The sequence below is a fragment of the Myotis myotis genome, unplaced genomic scaffold, assembly GCF_014108235.1.
Source record: "Myotis myotis isolate mMyoMyo1 unplaced genomic scaffold, mMyoMyo1.p scaffold_m19_p_6, whole genome shotgun sequence".
Lineage (NCBI taxonomy): Eukaryota > Metazoa > Chordata > Mammalia > Chiroptera > Vespertilionidae > Myotis > Myotis myotis.
In genome coordinates, this window is record NW_023416368.1 from 39,194,481 (window position 1) to 39,212,773 (window position 18,293).

The 18,293-nt window shown below is 38.9% G+C and overlaps 1 protein-coding gene across 16 annotated transcripts in view; it reads left to right on the plus strand.

The window, feature by feature from the left end:
- The window catches only part of KIAA1109 (KIAA1109 ortholog), a 164,161-nt gene that overhangs the window by 58,276 nt on the left and 87,592 nt on the right, over window positions 1-18,293 (plus strand). For all 16 annotated transcript variants that reach the window (XM_036313371.1, XM_036313370.1, XM_036313369.1 and 13 more), the window contains 11 exons: window positions 716-835; window positions 4,783-5,063; window positions 6,142-6,392; window positions 8,183-8,441; window positions 9,817-10,654; window positions 12,768-12,838; window positions 13,383-13,556; window positions 14,736-14,856; window positions 15,651-15,797; window positions 16,122-16,249; window positions 16,778-16,977. In XM_036313371.1, coding sequence (XP_036169264.1) covers window positions 716-835; window positions 4,783-5,063; window positions 6,142-6,392; window positions 8,183-8,441; window positions 9,817-10,654; window positions 12,768-12,838; window positions 13,383-13,556; window positions 14,736-14,856; window positions 15,651-15,797; window positions 16,122-16,249; window positions 16,778-16,977 — 2,590 coding nt within the window. The remainder of the gene's footprint in view (window positions 1-715; window positions 836-4,782; window positions 5,064-6,141; window positions 6,393-8,182; window positions 8,442-9,816; window positions 10,655-12,767; window positions 12,839-13,382; window positions 13,557-14,735; window positions 14,857-15,650; window positions 15,798-16,121; window positions 16,250-16,777; window positions 16,978-18,293) is intronic.

Genomic DNA, 18,293 nt, shown 5'->3' on the forward strand with positions numbered 1-18,293 from the left:
CTGTCTACTGATCCAAACTGGCTAGGGCATGCTTCCTGTTATTTTAGATTTATTTGTTTTAGGTCTACTTTGTGTGGAGGAAATATATTCTTATAGTGCACTCTGCCACTAACAAGCAGTTTTGTGCTGTTAGGCCAGTACTTATTCAGGGCTGCCATTGCCCCGGGAAGCTCATTGAAGTAGATGGCGGGTATGTTTTTGTCCAACCTAGACATGACAAGTCTGTGTGTTAGGAGTAAAGCTAAATTAAACCTGTGTGGCTTGTCCTAGACAGTACCATAAAATTCACAGTTGATGTATTTGTGGTTGTGTATAAAACAAGTATATATATATATATGTGTATGGAGGACTCATAAAAAATCTTACAGCTTTAGACTATACATTTTTTATGGAGGACTCATAAAAAATCTTACAGCTTTAGACTATACATTTTTTATAAACCTCTAACACTGTTTACCTTGATGATTCCTTTTGGGTTTCAGTCACAAGTTATATTCTGTCCATTTAAAATTGCTACTTGCCCCTTTTAAATGAAAATCATACATAGTTACTTGTGATTAGTTTTCTAATTTGGAAAGACTTTAATTGCTGTTGATTTTGCTTATCATTATAAAAAAGTGAAATTTAACATAGTGATTTTAAAAAATACACATGTGATCAGAATTTTGTTTGTGTGTTTAAATTGAATTAATTATTCCATCTTTTTCCATTTTAGTTGAGTTGTATTCCTGGCCCCTGTCCAGCTTCAAATGATTTGAAATACACCATGACTCGTTTAGCAGTAGATGGAGCTGATATTTATATTGTGGAGCATGGCTGTGCTACAAATATAAAGGTACATGTTTGTCTGTTTCTTGGCCAGTGTAGTTCTTTTTCCTTTTTACCAAACCAGACCTCTATTTCTTGAAATACAACACACATTTATAATTTGCCATCTGACCAAATACTACAGAATTCTAGGAGATAGCTGTTTTCAACTCATTCATGGTCTCTTCCAGTATTACTTTTTAAAGGCATACTTTCCTGCTATTTTACTCTAACTGAATTATTATAACATTACTTTGTGGCAGAGATAGAGACTAGTAGCTTTCTTTATGGCAGGGAAGTGGACTGGTAATGTTTTTCAAAGATTGGATTTTGAATGCTTATAGGTTTTTTATATATATATATATATATATATCTACACTAATAAAAGAGAAACATGGTAATTGGCGTACGACCGCTACCCTTTTCATTGGCTAATCAGCGAGATATGCAAATTAACTGTCAGCCAAGATGGCGGCCGGCAGCCAGGCGGCTTGAAACTAACATGAGGCTTGCTTGCCTCAGTGACGAAGGAAACCAACGTTCCCCGCCTGCGGCTGCAGGCCTCTGAGCCTGCAGTTTCAAACATTGTAACAGATACCGCGGGACTTCAGCCAGCAGATTCGCAACATTGTATGCAAAGGCCAGAAACCTACTTTCAGCTGAGGCCTAAGAGCTGGAGCCAAGCCTCAAAGCTAAAGCTGGCCCAGAATAAAAAAAAGAAAAAAGAAAAAAAGGAGTGGTTGGGAACTTCAGTCACTCCCAGCCTGAAAACAGCCCTCAGCCCCTCACCCAGACTGGCCAGGCACCCCAGTGGGGACCCCCACCCTGAAGGGTGTATGACCAGCTGCAAACAGCCATCATACCCTCACCCAGGCTGGCCAGGCACCCCAGTGGGGACCCCCACCCTGATCCAGGACACCCTTCAGGGCAAACCAGCTGGCCCCACCCATGCACCAGGCCTCTACCCTATATAGTAAAAGGGTAATATGCCTCCCAGCACCGGGATCAGCGTGACTTCAGGGGGGCAGCACCCAAACCCCCTGATCGCCCTGCGGCTCTGTGTGTGACAGGGGGCGGGGCCACAACCTCCCTATCCATCCTGCTCTGTTTGTGACAGGGGAAGGCGCCCCAACCCCCTGAGCAGCCCAGCTTTGTGCCTGATAGGGGGGAGCTCCCCAACCCCCCCCCCCCCCACCACGGGCCCTGCTCTGTGTGTGATGGGTAGAGCCATAACCTCCCCATTGGCCCTGCCCTGAGTGTGAGAGTGGCGGTGCCCCAACCCCCTGATGGGCCCTGCTATGTGAGTGACAGGGGGCAGTGCCCCAACCCCCTGATTGGCCCTGCTCTGTGCTTGACAGGGGGTGGCGCCGCAACCTCCCCATCGACCCTGCCTTGAGTGTGACAGGGGACGGTGCCCCAACCCCCCAATCGGCCATACCCTGCTCTGTGCATGATGGGGCAGCGCCCCAACTCCCCAATCGGCCCTGCTCTGAGCCCGACCAGGGGCTGCACCTAGGGATTGGGCCTGCTTTCTGCCACCCGGGAGCAGGCCTAAGCCAGCAGGTCGTTATCTCCCAAGGGGTCCCAGACTGCGAGAGGGCACAGGCCGGGCTGAGGGATCCCCCCTCCCCCCCCGAGTGCACAAATTTTTGTTCACCAGGCCTCTAGTGTGTGTATATATATATATATATATATATATATATATATATATATATTTTTTTTTTTTAATTAAATCTTTATTGTTCAGATTATTACATTTGTTCCTTTTTTTCCCCCCCATAGCTCCCCTCCACCCAGTTCCCACCCCACCCTCTGCCCTTACCCCCCCACTGTCCTCATCCATAGGTGCACGATTTTTGTCCAGTCTCTTCCCGCATCTCCCACACCCCTTTCCCCCCCCCCCGAGAATAGTCAGTCCATTCCCTTTCTATGTCCCTGATTCTATTATAATCACCAGTTCATTCTGTTCATCAGATTATTTATTCACTTGATTCTTAGATTCACTTGTTGATAGATGCATATTTGTTGTTCATAATTTGTATCTTTACCTTTTTCTTCCTCTTCCTCTTCTTAAAGGATACCTTTCAGCATTTCATATAATCCTGGTTTGGTGGTGATGAACTCCTTTAGCTTTTCCTTATCTGTGAAGCTCTTTATCTGACCTTCAATTCTGAATGATAACTTTGCTGGATAAAGTAATCTTGGTTGTAGGTTCTTGGCATTCATCACTTTGAATATTTCTTGCCACTCCCTTCTGGCCTGCAAAGTTTCTGTTGAGAAATCAGCTGACAGTCGTATGGGTATTCCCTTGTAGGCAACTGAGTTTCTCTTGCTGCTTTTAAGATTCTCTCTTTGTCTTTTGCTCTTGGCATTTTAATTATGATGTGTCTTGGTGTGGTCCTCTTGGATTCCTTTTTGTTTGGGGTTCTCTGCGCTTCCTGGACTTGGAAGTCTATTTCTTTCACCAGGTAGGGGAAGTTTTCTGTCATTATTTCTTCAAATAGGTTTTCAATATCTTGCTCTCTCTCATCTTCTGGCACCCCTATAATTCTGATGTTAGTACACTTGAAGCTGTCCCAGAAGCTCCTTACACTATCTTCGTATTTTCGGATTCTTTTTTCATTTTGCTTTTCTGGTTGGGTGTTTTTTGCTTCTTCGCATTTCAAATCTTTGACTTGATTCTTGCGCTCCTCTGGTCTGCTGTTGGGAGTCTGTATAATATTCTTTATTTCAGTCCATGTATGCTTAATTTCTAGTTGGTTCTTTATCACAACATCAAGGGTCTCATTAGATTTCTTGTAGATCTCAATAAGCTTATCGGCGGCTTCTAGACAGTTCTTGAGAGACCTTAAAAGTGTGGTTCTGAACTCAATATCCTCCATTGACAATTTTGTCCTGATTCTTTGTCTCCGCATTTTTTATGCTTTCTTGGTGCACCCCCTAGTGGTCTTTGTGCGCAGTCTTGTTGTAGTTAAGCCTTGATTGTTGTAGTTAATACTAGGGGGATTTGACCTCCAGGCCAAGTGGCTGTGAGAATCAGCTGTGTCTGCAGTGGGAGAACTTCTGTCCTCTGGGGAGGTGCTAATCTAGCCTTTGCCTGAGGCTATCTGGCAAATGGCTCTGCGCAGGGCTTGGGCGGGGCGGGTCCCATGGGATCAACAGGGCAGGTGGAGGGAGCAGTTATGGCTGCTCTCAGTCCCGTCCCCAGAGGCTCTGCCTCTCAGAGTCCCAGCAACCGCTGCAAACCTTGGAGAGAAAGCTGCCCTTGCGTTCTGACCGATGCCAGACAGTCCCGCTTCTCCTGTTTGAGTCTGGGTCCCTAGAGACTCGCCCAGAACTGGAGCTCAGAATCTGAGACTCCCTCCCGATTGAAAACGACAACCGCGCCCTCAGCCACCAGCCCGCTCCGCGCGCACCTCTGCACCTTTGTATTTTCTGCACTGCGCCTCCTCTGAGTCTCAGTATGCTGTTCTCTTTCCTTCTAGTTGAAGAATTTCCCCTCAGCCAGCCTTCCTGTGGTTCTGGGCGATGTCCGTTCCATCTTTTAGTTGTATTTTTGAAGTGGTTGTTCGAGGCAGCAAACTCCAGTGTTTACCTATGCCGCCATCTTGGTTTCCTCAAGTTTTATATATTATGGTTCCTGCCTCGCTCCAGAAAACTTTTGTTTACCACCTCTGCTTTGTGCATTACTGTTTAAAATCAAGCTTTGTTAAGATTTTATTACTTATTATTCTAGCTTTCTTTCTTCCTTCTCTTGTTTTTCTTTGGACCATGTTCTATGTTCCTTTTATCCTTTTCTTAAATTGAATGTTTTTATTCTGTTACATTTATTTTTGCTATTGCTCTTTCCCCCTTTTCCCTTCCTTTTCTTCTCTTTTATGCAACTTGAAATAATTACCTATTATGTAGTTTATTCTAAGTTGCTAAAAAATACAGAAACTAGAGTTTTGTTCCATTTTCTTCATTCAACTTTAGATGGGTGCAATCCGGGTTGCAAATTGTAATCTCCACAACCAGTCAGTTGGGGAAGGGATAAGCGCAGCAATTCAGGACTTCCAAGTGAGACAGTACATCGAACAGCTGAATAATCCCAGAGCTGGGCTCCAGCCTGCGATTCTGCGGAGGGCCTACTGGCTAGAAGCTGGCTCGGCCACCTTAGGACTAATCACTGTTGATATTGCACTGGCAGCTGATCATCATTCTAAACATGAGGCACAGAGACATTTCTTAGAAACTCACGATGCCAGAACTAAGAGGTAAGTGAAATTTAAGATGAAAATTGCTGGATAATTATAGAGGAAGTTTTACTGTTAGAAATGGAATCAGAGTATTTAAGTAAAGACCTAATATGATTGTGTCCCTACATGGTAACTCATTGACTTTCAGCTTTTTGGGTGCCTTTGTGGATATTTGTTTCCAAGGAGTTTTGGGAGCACGTGTATTAATTTCTGATATAACCAGAAAAGTTATTGACTGTGTAGGCCATTAATTTATTAGTGTTTTCTGAAAAGTATAGTTCTTTTTTAAAATAATATTTTTACTGTTTTCAGGGAGGAAGGGAAAGGGGGAGAAAGATAGAAACATCAGTGATGAGAGGGAATCATTGATCGGTTGCCTCCTGCATGCCCCACACTGGGGATCAAGCCCGCAACCCAGGCATGTGCCCTGACCAGGAATCAAACCATGACCTTCCGGTTCATAAGACGATACTCAACCACAGAGCTACACCAGCCGGGCCATATTATCTCAGTTATTAATACTTCATTTTGGAGTACTAATTACAAAGTATTTGTAATTTTTTCCTCTAAAATAGAGCATTATTTTGATTTGATTAAGAAATAATTTTTTACTTGGCCCATATTTATAATATTTTGGGTGTATTAAATTTGCCATGTGAAATAGGTTCTGAGATGCCCAAATCTATTAAACATAATCTATACTAATAGTTTTGTCCATTTTTTAGATTAAAGTTTAAAATTTTTAGTCCTTTTGAGAATATTTACTGTTTTTTTTAAACTGGATTTAAATTATTTTTATATTTGCTTCTTAGCGCTTTGGTTTATTTTAATGTATGCTATATGTCTCTTATTGTTCCTACTTATTTCCATCTCACTTACCATGGTGAGACTGTTGTTCGTTCGTTTGTTTAAAATGGCAGAATGATTAAAAATACATATCACAGTAAAAATGAACCTTTGTGTTTACCGTGTCTCTTACAAATATTAATAATTAACTTATGTGTTACTAATTATCTGCTAAAAAGTTTTTCTGTTCTTAATGAGTTTTTGTTCCATTGCTGTTTCTCATTTTTTTTTTGTTTGGGATTCTGTTCAGGCTGTGGTTTTTGTGGCCTGATGACACCCTGAGGAATAAGAGGTGCAGGCACAAGTGTGGCTGTCTCGGTGGCTGCAGATTCTTTGGTGGCACAGTGACTGGCCTAGATTTCTTCAGGCTTGAAGAGTTGACACCATCCAGTAGCTCTGCATTTTCAAGCACGAGTGCAGAGTCGGACATGTACTACGGACAGTCTCTGTTGCAACCTGGGGAGTGGATTATTACCAAGGAAATTCCCAAAATGGTAGATGGTAATGAAATGTGCTAATCTTTTTCATCTTTATCCCTATGCCATCTGAGAGGAATTCATGGTTACTCTGTGCAATTCAATTTTTTGAGCCATCTCGGGGGTAGGATTTCATAGCCTGCCTTGTTTTGCAGGTGATTGAGCTAAAGCCAGGTAAGATGTGAGTTTTTCAGATTTATGCAAGGCAAAAGTAGGTCCACTATTCATCCAGACATATTCTAAATATTTCCTTTTATGTCATCATTTTCCTGGGAGCCAGCTTCCACAGATACACTTAGGAATAGTTATGTTTTAAAGTAACGGTTGTTTTACCAGTTCACTTCAATAGGAAAACTTAGCAATAGTAATATTTATACCATTGGCCCCCCTGTTATCAATTATTTTGGCAAAATATTCTTATCTCTAAAATTAAACTTGTCAAGAAGAGAAGTATGGTCTTCCCATAGAGTCTGTAGGATAACTGCAAATATATGCATTTGGTATGAGCAGTGAATGGTGTATTCACTGGATATTAGTTTTAGATTTATCTTGTATCTTTGCTCTAAAGACTTTTTTTTCCTCTGGGTTTCTTAGTTGTATGTTCCTACAATTAAGTGTAATAATTATTGCTTAAGTTTCTATGCTGTCAACAAATGAAATGTAGAAGTCTTAATATTTCACCAATATTTAGTCTTGTTTCCTTTGTTCATTCAAAACCATTAACTTAGCACTGCCTTAGTGGAAAGAGCTGGACTACATATCTACATATGCCTAATTCCTGTTTAAGTGACTTTTCACTGAATAATAAGATACAAGTGTGTACACATTATTTTAAGGTTGTTTGACTTTAGCAGTTTGGCTTATAAGAGCAGATTATCTTATAAAATCAGCAAACACCAAAACTTCTTGACATGGGAAGGAAAGAAAGTTGCTAAGTACAATTTAACTTCAGTTAAATTGTCTTCTTATACTATTACCTACTTACATTTGAATAATGTTGTTTTTAAAGATTTACACAGGCATTTTCTCACTTAGTCCCCAAACTACCATGTGAGTTGCATATCATCCCGGTTTATAGTGAATAAACTGAGTCTCATCAGTGAGACTAAGGTGCGTGAAGTCTATAGCCACGTACATGCCTGAGCAGAAGCTAGAATCAGCCCCTTCCCATCACGTAATCTCATAGGGCTCTTATCACAGACCTGAGGATGTGTTCCCGATCAAAGAAAACATGATAACCAAATGCAATCATGTATGAGCCTAGATTGGATCTTATACTGGAGGGGACAGAATGCTCTAAAAGACCTTATTGGTTTAGCTGAGAAAATTAGAAAGCATGTGGTAGTAATCTCTATAAATACTAAATTGTTAAGTCAGTAACTATACGGGGGTTATGTATTATCCTTAGGAAGTAAGCCCTTGAGTATCTAGGGTAAAAGACCACAATGTCTGCAAATTTCTCTCCAAGGGTTCAAAAAGTATTATGTATATTATATGTAAATAGAGTAAATGGGGCAAAATGTTTAGGAAATTCCAAGTAAAAGATATATGGTGGCTTTGTGCTTATTCTTGAAAGTTTTCTGTAAGTTTGAAAATTTTCCAAATAAAAGTTAAAAAAAAAGAAGACAAAAATTCACTGTCTGTGGATTCTGGATCCACACTTAGGTAGATACTTTGCTTTATGAAATTATATACTTATGCTTTTAAAAAATGATTATACTTCAAAACAAGAAATTGAATTAAGTTGCCATGTTATTCATAAATTGCTTTTGAAATTACTGTGTTCACATAACCTGCTTTTGTTGGTTGGTGTAGGTCATATGAACAGCATGAAGAGGAAAGAATGGGAGAACAAATCAGGAGGAATGGAAGTGGAGAGGAAGACTCAGCACCTGAGCCTGCAGGTTCCCATGCGCTGTCACAGCTCGTCCTCGTCCTCAGATGACAACAGCAGCTCCAGTGCGGCCCAGCCTTTACTGGCTGCGGACAAGGAAAGCCCCTCTTCTGTGGCTGATGACCTTGTGCCTCAGAAGGAATTCCTGCATGGAATGAAAAGAGATGACGGCCCAGTGAGGTCAGTTACCAAGTAAATGCGGGAACCTGCTCACAATAGGATTATAATTGCTTCAAATTGTGACCAGAAAAACTTCTTTCCTCTTACCTCACCTACTGTAGAAAATGTTTTTCTCCTCTTGAACAAGTTTTTAAATGTCCATTTGCTGTTGTCTCTTTGATTGTAAAAGTAGTACATATGTATTCATTACAGGTATTAGGAAAATACAGAAAAGTATAATGATAATACATATTTCTTATTATTCGACCTCTCGGAGTGAACTCTTGTTAACCTTTGGGCATTATCCTAGCCTGGTGAATATTTTTGTCCTCCTCTTTTTATAATGGTTGACTCCTCATTTCTTGAAACACACTTTCCTCTTGACTTGAGGGCACATTTTAGGTCCTCCCGTTTCCCCTCAGCTAGTTCTTCTCAGGCTCTGTTTCCACGCCTTCCGTTTTTTTTCTCCCTTTTTCTCCCTCTTACAGTGGCCATTTATGAAATGTTGCTGTCCCTCAGAACTCTGCCCATTTCTCCATTCTCTGTACTGTCTCCCCAGATGGTCTTTGTTTGGCTTCAATTAAGATCTGTAGCTCACATCTTTAAACTCCAGGCAAAACCTTTGTCTCTCTAAGCCCAGTTACCTTCTTTTTTTTTTTTAAATATATTTTATTGATTTTTTTACAGAGAGGAAGGGAGAGAGATAGAGAGTTAGAAACATTGATCAGCTGCCTCCTGCACATCCCCCACTGGGGAAGTGCCCGCACCCAGGCACATGCCCTTGACCGGAACCGAACCCGGGACCCTTCAGTCCGCAGGCCGACGCTCTATCCACTAAGCCAAACCGGTTTCGGCCCCAGTTACCTTCTTGATATATCTACTTGGATATTACACAGTGACCTCAAGCTTGGCATATGGCCTTGTGCCTGTCATGGTCAGCTTGCTTTGCTTCAGTAAATGGCACCTCTACATCAGTTGCCAAAGTTAGAAGTATTAGGGTTATCTGTGACTTTTTTCTTTCCTTCAAGTTCTCTCAGTTAATCAAAGGTCTCTGGTGCATTTTCTTGGACAAGCTTTTAAAGGATATGAAAAAAATAACACTACCTAATGAATAGATTAATTTTCATGGATTATGGATAGATAATATTCATGGGTTTCTTTAAGTTTTGTTATTGTTTTTTTTTAAGCTTCCTCATTTTTGGGAACTATATGGGATATGAACACATTGTTTTGTTACTTTGTATGGCTATTTTATTGTAAAATTTTAGATTTTCTTCATTTGTTTGTAAAATAAATGATTAAAATGACTAAATGGATTTTATAATTACTTTTCTTTACATTTAGAGTAAATGATATGATAATACAGTAAAGGTAATAGCTTTGTTTTCTATTTTAGTATTCCTACAGAAATTTCAGGAAATAGCCCCGTGTCTCCTAATACTCAGGATAAGTCAGTAGGTCAATCTCCTCTGCGGTCTCCCTTGAAACGACAGGCCTCTGTATGTTCCACCCGACTTGGAAGTACCAAGAGCCTGACTGCAGCTTTCTATGGGGACAAGCAGCCAGTCACAGTTGGAGTCCAGTTTAGTAGTGATGTCTCCCGAAGTGATGAGAATGTACTGGACTCACCAAAGCAGAGAAGAAGTTTCGGTTCCTTTCCATACACACCATCAGCAGACTCTAATTCATTCCATCAATATCGATCAATGGATTCCAGCATGTCAATGGCTGATAGTGAAGCCTACTTTTCTGCCGCTGAAGAATTTGAGCCTATTAGCAGTGACGAAGGCCCTGGGACCTATCCAGGTAGAAAAAAGAAGAAAAAGCAGACCCAGCAGATTGATTACAGTAGGGGTTCCATATATCACAGTATCGAGGGACCACTCACTGGCCACGGAGAAAGCATTCAGGATCCCCGAACTCTGCCATTCAAAACTCACCCCTCCCAGGCTTCATTCGTTTCTGCACTAGGTGGCGAAGATGATGTTATAGAACATCTGTATATTGTAGAGGGTGAGAAAACAGTAGAGAGCGAGCAGATCACTTCTCAGCAACCAGTGATGAGTTGCTATCAGACTTACCTTACTCAGTTCCAGGTGGTTAACTGGTCAGTGAAGCACCCAACCCACAAAAGGACCTCCAAGTCCTCCCTGCATCGGCCCCTTGATCTGGATACACCAACCAGTGAAGAAAGTTCATCATCATGTGAACAGTTCTCTGTTCCAACTTTTAAGGTATAAATCAAATCATTAGTTTTTACACTGATATATTTATTTAGAAAAATGGATTTTGAAGATGTTTTCACAATTAATCATTTTAGCTACCTTTCTGAAATCAAGGTTTCATGGATAATAGTAGGTCTCAGGGTTAGTGGTGGGAATTATAAAGTGAAGTATATAAAATTGAGGAATAGTTAGATTTGATAGTCACAATGTTAGTCAATAAATGTAATAGTTTCTATATACACTGTACTCTTAAGATTAGGATCAAATCTGTGAATCCATATTTTCTGTCTCTTAAAAATAAATTTTGAAATTGTTTTTTGTTAGTTGGTGTTCTAATCCATAACTGCTTCTCTGCACATTCAGTTCCATTCACTTGAAATTTGATGTCTTATAATTTAGTATGACTGGCTATTGGCCACTTCTGTAGTGTATTCTGTAAATGACTTTTTAAAGAAGAGTTAAAAATAAGTTAAAGTAAATGTAGTAAGAATAGTCAATATGAAAACTTTTATAAAGTTATACATTTATAAGAGAATTTTTTATGGGTTTAGATCAAAATTAAGCATATGGAATCTTATGGAACTGATTACATATACATATGCATTTATTTAAAGTGTTTTAATGTATCCATTCTTAATTCATATGTTATTTACCACCGTGTGCCCAACATATAATGAAGGAAACTATGGAGCTTATAGTTTAGGGGACAGAGACACAGTTAATAGATAAATGGATAAGTATATGATTACAAATTGAGAAGAGTCTTATGAAGATAATCAAAGAATACTGGGATAAAAAATAATAGATTGTATTGACAGAACAACACTTAAACTGAGGTAATATTTAAACTGAAACTTAAAGGATAAGGAATAGTGGAGGATTAGAAAACCTAGGGCAATTACATTCAGGGCACAGGGATCAGCCTCGCTGAATTGCTAAGGAAGGAAAGAAGTTAGTTTGCTTGAGACCTGGAGAGGTAGCAGGGATCTGCTCCTGATGAGCTGTACACCTGAGTAAAGGTGACAGAGCAGGCATCAGTAGTTAGAATTTTATTTTAGTTTCATTGAGAAACTTGCAAGAGCTGTAAGGAAATGTGATGTGATGTGTAGTTTGTGGAACTGCTACTAAGTGGAACTGAATTGTCATTAAGAGAGGAAATGGGGTGACCATTTACTTAGGAGACTGTGGCAGCAGTCTGTGCAAGAGATGACAGGTTTGGGCTTAAGTAATGTTGGAAATGTGATAATGGAGTTGAATATCCTTACAGATACTGAGATATATGTATGTGTGTGCAATATATATTGAAGGAAATAGGAACATTAGTAACAGTAACAAAGTTTTGGTTTTAAGGTTGTGCTCGTTTCTCTTCTTGCCAAGATAAATTGCTCATGCTAAGATTTCAAAATGTTCTCTTTATTCCATGTGAAAATGTGTTGGTATATGAATGTTCCAGTATAAAACTGAATGTACTTGCTGTGCAGAATAGTACCTGAGAGATTAGAATTATTTTAGTATTTTCAATAAATCTATTAGATTTGACTAGGCAGTCTGGAGAAAATAAGCCAAGTAATTCATATCTTTAGATCACTTTAAAAATAGAACATAGGAAGTAAGAAAGTTATTTTTCTCCATTAAATCTAACTAAATGGCTAACATTTAAAAGGGTTCAGTTTGGTTGTTCAAATGTATTGTTTATATTATTTACGTTTCATTGATATTACAATTCAGCTTTTTCTATAATATAATGTTTCTATGGGATTCTTTCCCACTTGAAAGTTGATTTTCCCAGGAAGACTCTAAAGTTAGCTTAAAGTTAAGCTTAGTGTAAATGGTGCTCCAGAAGACAGACTTGGAAGCACTCCCATTTACGTCTTGTTGGATTGTCTTTTACTCTCATTGCTGAGTCCTACAGCCCTGCCATTTGTCTGAATAAACTGAAAATGAAATTGCCAAATAAATATTTTCTATGATTTTTTCAATTTGTCTGAAATATTTATAGCATATCTGTGAAAATCATATTAACAAGGTAATCTGGATATTCACAAATAATCGGTCTATAGCATAAAATTAGAGGATAATTAATATTAAAATTCTACTCTATAAGCAAAATTTTATATTCTAGGTTATCAAACAGGGGCTCACAGCTAATTCTTTACTAGACAGAGGAATGCAACTTTCGGGATCAACTTCAAAGTAAGTAAAAATTATATACTTTTAAAGAGTAAAGTGTTTTCTTGATTATAAGACACATAAAGTTTATTCTAAAGAATAACCATTCTTTAATTGACTATAGACTTTATTTTATGAATAAATTACCACAAATAATTCAGCTGTTTGTCTGTGATGGCTTTGCTTACATTATAAGCAATCAGTGGCATTTCTTTTAGCATACTATGCAAGCCATCACTGGCATAACAAGACTGGAAGCTAGTAAGAATTCAGAACTGAAGTTTTCATGTTTGGAAAAGCTCCATCAAGTAAATATAATACAGCCTCCCCCCCCACCCCCCGGCCCCCACACACTTGATATATTAACCATCTTTGATCAGTTTTTACTTTAGTACCTCAATGTTCTGTCTTTGAAAAGTATTTGGGAGATGAAATGTCTAGTCCAGTCCCATGAAATTTTCAGTTGAAATAAATGTAGGTTTAAGCAGTCACTCATCTTAAGGAAGCTCCAACTCCTGCTATTTTTCATAGTCTTTGTAATATGTACTTTGCTGGTTACATTGTACAGAACACCATATACTCCTTTGGAAAAGAGAGCTGTTGACAGCACAGATGATGAAACAGTAAAGGAAGAGTGGACCCTGGATCAGCCCATCTCTCAGACCAGGACAACAGCCATAGTTGAGGTCAAAGGAACTATTGACATTGTTCTGACTCCCCTGGTGGCTGAAGCTTTAGACAGGTATTGATTTTGTCTAAAACTATTACTATTATTTGATAAAATGACAAATGTATGTTATATTATGATTAGTGTATGTGATATCCTATATGATAAAACCCTAATATGCAAATTGACCAAATGGTGGAACAATCAGCAGAATGACTGACCGCTCGCTATGAAGTGCACTGCCCCCCCTGCGCCCCCCGCCCCCCCTAGAGGGAGACGACCGGCTGCAGCAATCGGGGATGGGGGGTGGGGGTGGGAGGGGCGGGGCCGGCAAGCAGGCAGTGCCAGGTCGCCAACCAAGGTGGGTGCCAGTGGGGGCCCCCCAACGGCCCTACCTACCGGTTGCCCCACAGATGGCCCTGATCGCCAGCCAGGCCTAGGGACCCTATCCTATATATTGGGAACAGTCTCTTAGATTTAAAAATTAAGGCTACTCTAACACTGAAAAAACAGGATGATGCAGCGATGACATGCATGGACACTGGCTTGCACATTTTGTGGTCAGCCTGATTCTGACAGTTATAACTGTGTGACAAAGCCAATTCTCCCTGCTTTAGTTTTTCCACCCATAAGATGGGGGAAATGGTACTATTGCCTCAGAAGAATCATGTTATGTACTACTTTTATTGATCAGGGCAAAAAAATGTAGCTGCCCATACAATAGCAAGATGCCTTTGACCTGTATGAAAAGTATGGTCACTGGTGCATGCAGTGTCCTGGATTGTGAGAGGGATATCCGACTGCTGTTTTAGGCCCGACATCTCCTGAGAGGTCCCGGATTGCGAGAGGGTGCAGGCCGGGATGAGGGAGCCCCCTTCCAAGCATGAATTTAGTGCACCAGGCCTCTAGTATGTTCATAAAGAAGAATGTTGATGATGGCTATTTGATTGAACAAAAATGAAGATATGTTTAAAAATGTCTGTTTCACTTAGTTATCATTTGTTACTTTTCAGTCCAAATAATTATGTTGCAATATTCTAAGAATTATATTGCATTATAGTTTTCATTTTTTTTTGCTTTTGGGCTGATGAGCATAAAATGATCACATACCCAGCACCTAATTATTATGTTTGATATTACTATTATCTAGTTTATTTAGGGAGACAAAACGAACATGAATAAACTCTAGAATATAATGTAATGGAACAGATTCAATAAACTAAAGTTTCTCATTTTCTGTTTCTCCTCCTGCAGGTATATCGAAGCAATGGTTCATTATGCTCACACCCGCCATCCAGCTGCAATTGTGGATGACCTTCATGCCAAGGTCCTCAGGGAAGCTATGCAAAATAGCAGGACTACCTTCTCAGAAAATGTAAGAATTTTTTATCCAGTAAAGTATGGCAAACTGAATATTTTCATGTGCATACAATATTCAAACTTGAAAAAATGGAATGTATTAAAATTTTATTAGGCATTTAAATTGGAACACATGAACATTTCTAAACAGTCTTTATATGTCAGTGGCTCCATAAGAGATGGCATATAGAACTATGCTATAGATTAAATAGTAGTCAATTATTTATTAAAATGTGGCTTTATTTTTTTTTAATTTCAGAAAGTAGCTTAATTTCAGGCCTTTCCTAAAGAGTGTTGGTCCCAAGTGAACAAGCGCTCTCTAGGACTGGTGCATTTGTTTTCTAAGAAAGCAAGCTGCATATTATTTTGACTTTCCTCCATGATTAGATAACTTGTCTCCTAATATTTTTGAGATTATTTTTGTTCACCTCAATGAGCCAAGTTACTGTCCTCTGGTGTGTCGTATTCCATTTATGCCATGGTCCAAGCACGAAGCCATTTCTTAGTAGTCACTTCCTGATCCTCTTTTGGTGACTCTCCGCTTGACTTTCAAATTTATCTGGGTCATATTTGGACCAGGGCCCAGAGGCAAAGTGCAAGTGAGGCTGACTGTTTTTAGTGATCCACTTATTCAAAATATATACTGAAGCTGCCAACCTGTTTGAACTTTAAGACTAGGGGTGCTAACCCAATGGCAGCTGGCATACCCATGGGCATAACGAGCAGAGTGAATGAGCAGGTCACTGTTGCAGATGATGTGGAAATTATGAAATGTTTGTGAAATAATAATTCTACTTGCACTCTTTTTAGTTATCTTCCAGACAAGATGTTAGAGGAACAAAAACTGAGCACACTACCATAGGAATGACTAACCAAGGACAAGCACAGACAGATCTTATCATGAAACAAGATAATGTGACAATTAAAGGTCTTCAAGCTAATGTCAGCATACCAAAGGTAACAATTTAATATTTTTAAAAAATTTTCTGAAAGAAGAGGACATATATTTTATTCCCTTGATGACGGAATGTAAAAATTAATGTAATGTAAATAAGTTTACTTAAGTAGAATATTGGGCAAGTTATACTAAAATATTCTAAATTCATCCAGTAAGAATTTAATTATGATTATTTTATGAGATTCTGTATTTGTAAGCTTTGTCTTCATAACTCTCAGACACTTAGATACACTATTCCTAACAGTAGTTTTGCCATTTTTCTGTGTATCTTATGTTTGATAATTTTTACTTTTCAATGACATTTATGCCATTTTCTGTGTTAGGTAAACTTATGTTTGTTACAAGCCTCAGTGGAAGAATCTCCAAGTACAGCTTCCAGTAGAAGCATGACTCACATGTCTCTGGTTGCATTGTGTTTTGACAGAATTGCTACACAAGTTCGTATGAACAGGTAAAAAAGATTTCATTAATTTGAGCCATGATTATCTTGCTGGATGGAAAAGCAGGTCTTAATAATCTTCTTAATACATAAAACTGGTATTGGAATTTCAAATCTCATTTTGTAGGTATTTGAAAATTTGTACTGTTTTTATTCATACTATATTTTAGTAAACACTGAAGAATTTGTTATGAATATTGGTTTAATTAAAGCAGTGGAATGTTTCGGTTTTTAAAAAATGTTTTTTATTGATTTCAGAGAGAGAAAGAGAGAGGGAGAGAGGGCTAGAAATATCAATGATGAGAATCTTTGGTAGGCTGCCTCCTCCACGCCCCCTACTGGGGATCAAACCGGCAACCTGGGCATGTGCCCTGACCGGGAACCGAACCATGACCTCCTAGTTCATAAGTTGATGTTCAGTCATTGAGCCATACTGGCCAGGCTGGAATGTTTTTTTTTAAGCCACTTATTAATTAAATGTTGTTCCTGAACTGTTTAAATGTTTAAATGTTAATCATACTCTCTCTCTTTTCTGTGAAGAGGTGTGGTTGAAGAGATTTCAAACAACACTGAACCTGGTCGGACATCACAGTTTGATAGGTATGTCCACGCCTCTAAAATGCAGCCACAGTCGTCTGGATCTCTCAGATCAAACACTGGAGCAGAAAAAGGCAAAGAAATTGCTGCCAAGTTAAACATTCATCGAGTTCATGGGCAACTCAGGGGTCTTGATACAAAAGGTAGGATTTTACAACAAATATTTTTTCTGTGGCATGTATAAATATAAGAGGATTTTGCAAAAGAAAACATTCTTTTCCTTTGAATATTGCTACAATTTTAGTAGTTTAAAAGAAAGGTATTTTCTGCAATATATTAAACACATAGTATTTAACTATTCCTTATTCACATTCTACGTAGAACAGAAGGTAAACTTTGGTAGGGAAGTAAGTGATATGGCCCCAAATTAGGAACCCATCTGATTTCTTCATTATGTCTGCTGCTCATTAGAGAGTCTGGTGTTTATAGTCTTTCTTACTTTTTGAAATTGTGTTGGCACAACTTTATTGAAAATTATTAATTACAATATCAAAAGTAGGTAACCAAGTCTGTAAAATACAGCAGCAACAAGAGTGATAGCCATGGCTATGCCTCTTAGAGTTCCTGGTGAGGTAAGAGAGAAAACTAGACATGTCACATACCATTTCAATATTTTTGACATAACTCTGTGCCTGTGCTCATTTAGAGGCTAAGTGATCTCAGATTGTCAGAGATTCAATCCAGAAAGAAATGAGTTTATTAGTCTTAATTGATATGGTTGCTATGCTAATCTCCATCTGGGATAGGTGACGAGTCCCGAATGAACAAGTCATTTCCTTGAATTTGCTCACTGTATTGTGTAGGCTCTGAAGGTTCCATAATGGCTGTCTATGTTCTGGATCTGTGTAACTGCTGAGGCTTTCTCAAGGCTTTCCAGAGAAAGAGATTGTTCCCGACTCCCTGAGTTCTGTAGTCCTAACACTGGTGCAGAGTACAGCAGCTAGTATAGAAAAAGATTTATCCTCAGTTCTGTAGTTGCACTGTTAGCCAGTTTGTACTTTGTTGTTGTATAGACTGCAGGCAGTAACTAAATATAATTTTGAAAGGGACACTACCCAGATAGAACTTACCAAAGACAAAACTCCTAAAGAAATTTTAAGGAGATCATTGTGTAAAGTTGTAGGAAAAAAAATAAATGTCTTTGCTTATAGGTACATAAGATATCTTTGAAAAGATACTCAGTAAATCTAATGACATATGTTACCTGTAGGGAGGGGAAGTGTATGTCTTGAGGTTTTACTGTGAACCCTTTGTACTCTTTAAGTGAGTGTATTACCTAATCAAAAAAAATGTATAAATTCAAGTTAAGTCCTCACCTAATACAATATTTCAGAATAAGTTTTCATGGAATTAGATAAAATATAAATGTAAAGTATAGTATTTTCTTGGTGGAATATTTTATAGCTATTAAAATAATAATTTTAGCCCTAACCGGTTTGGCTCAGTGGATAGAGCGTCA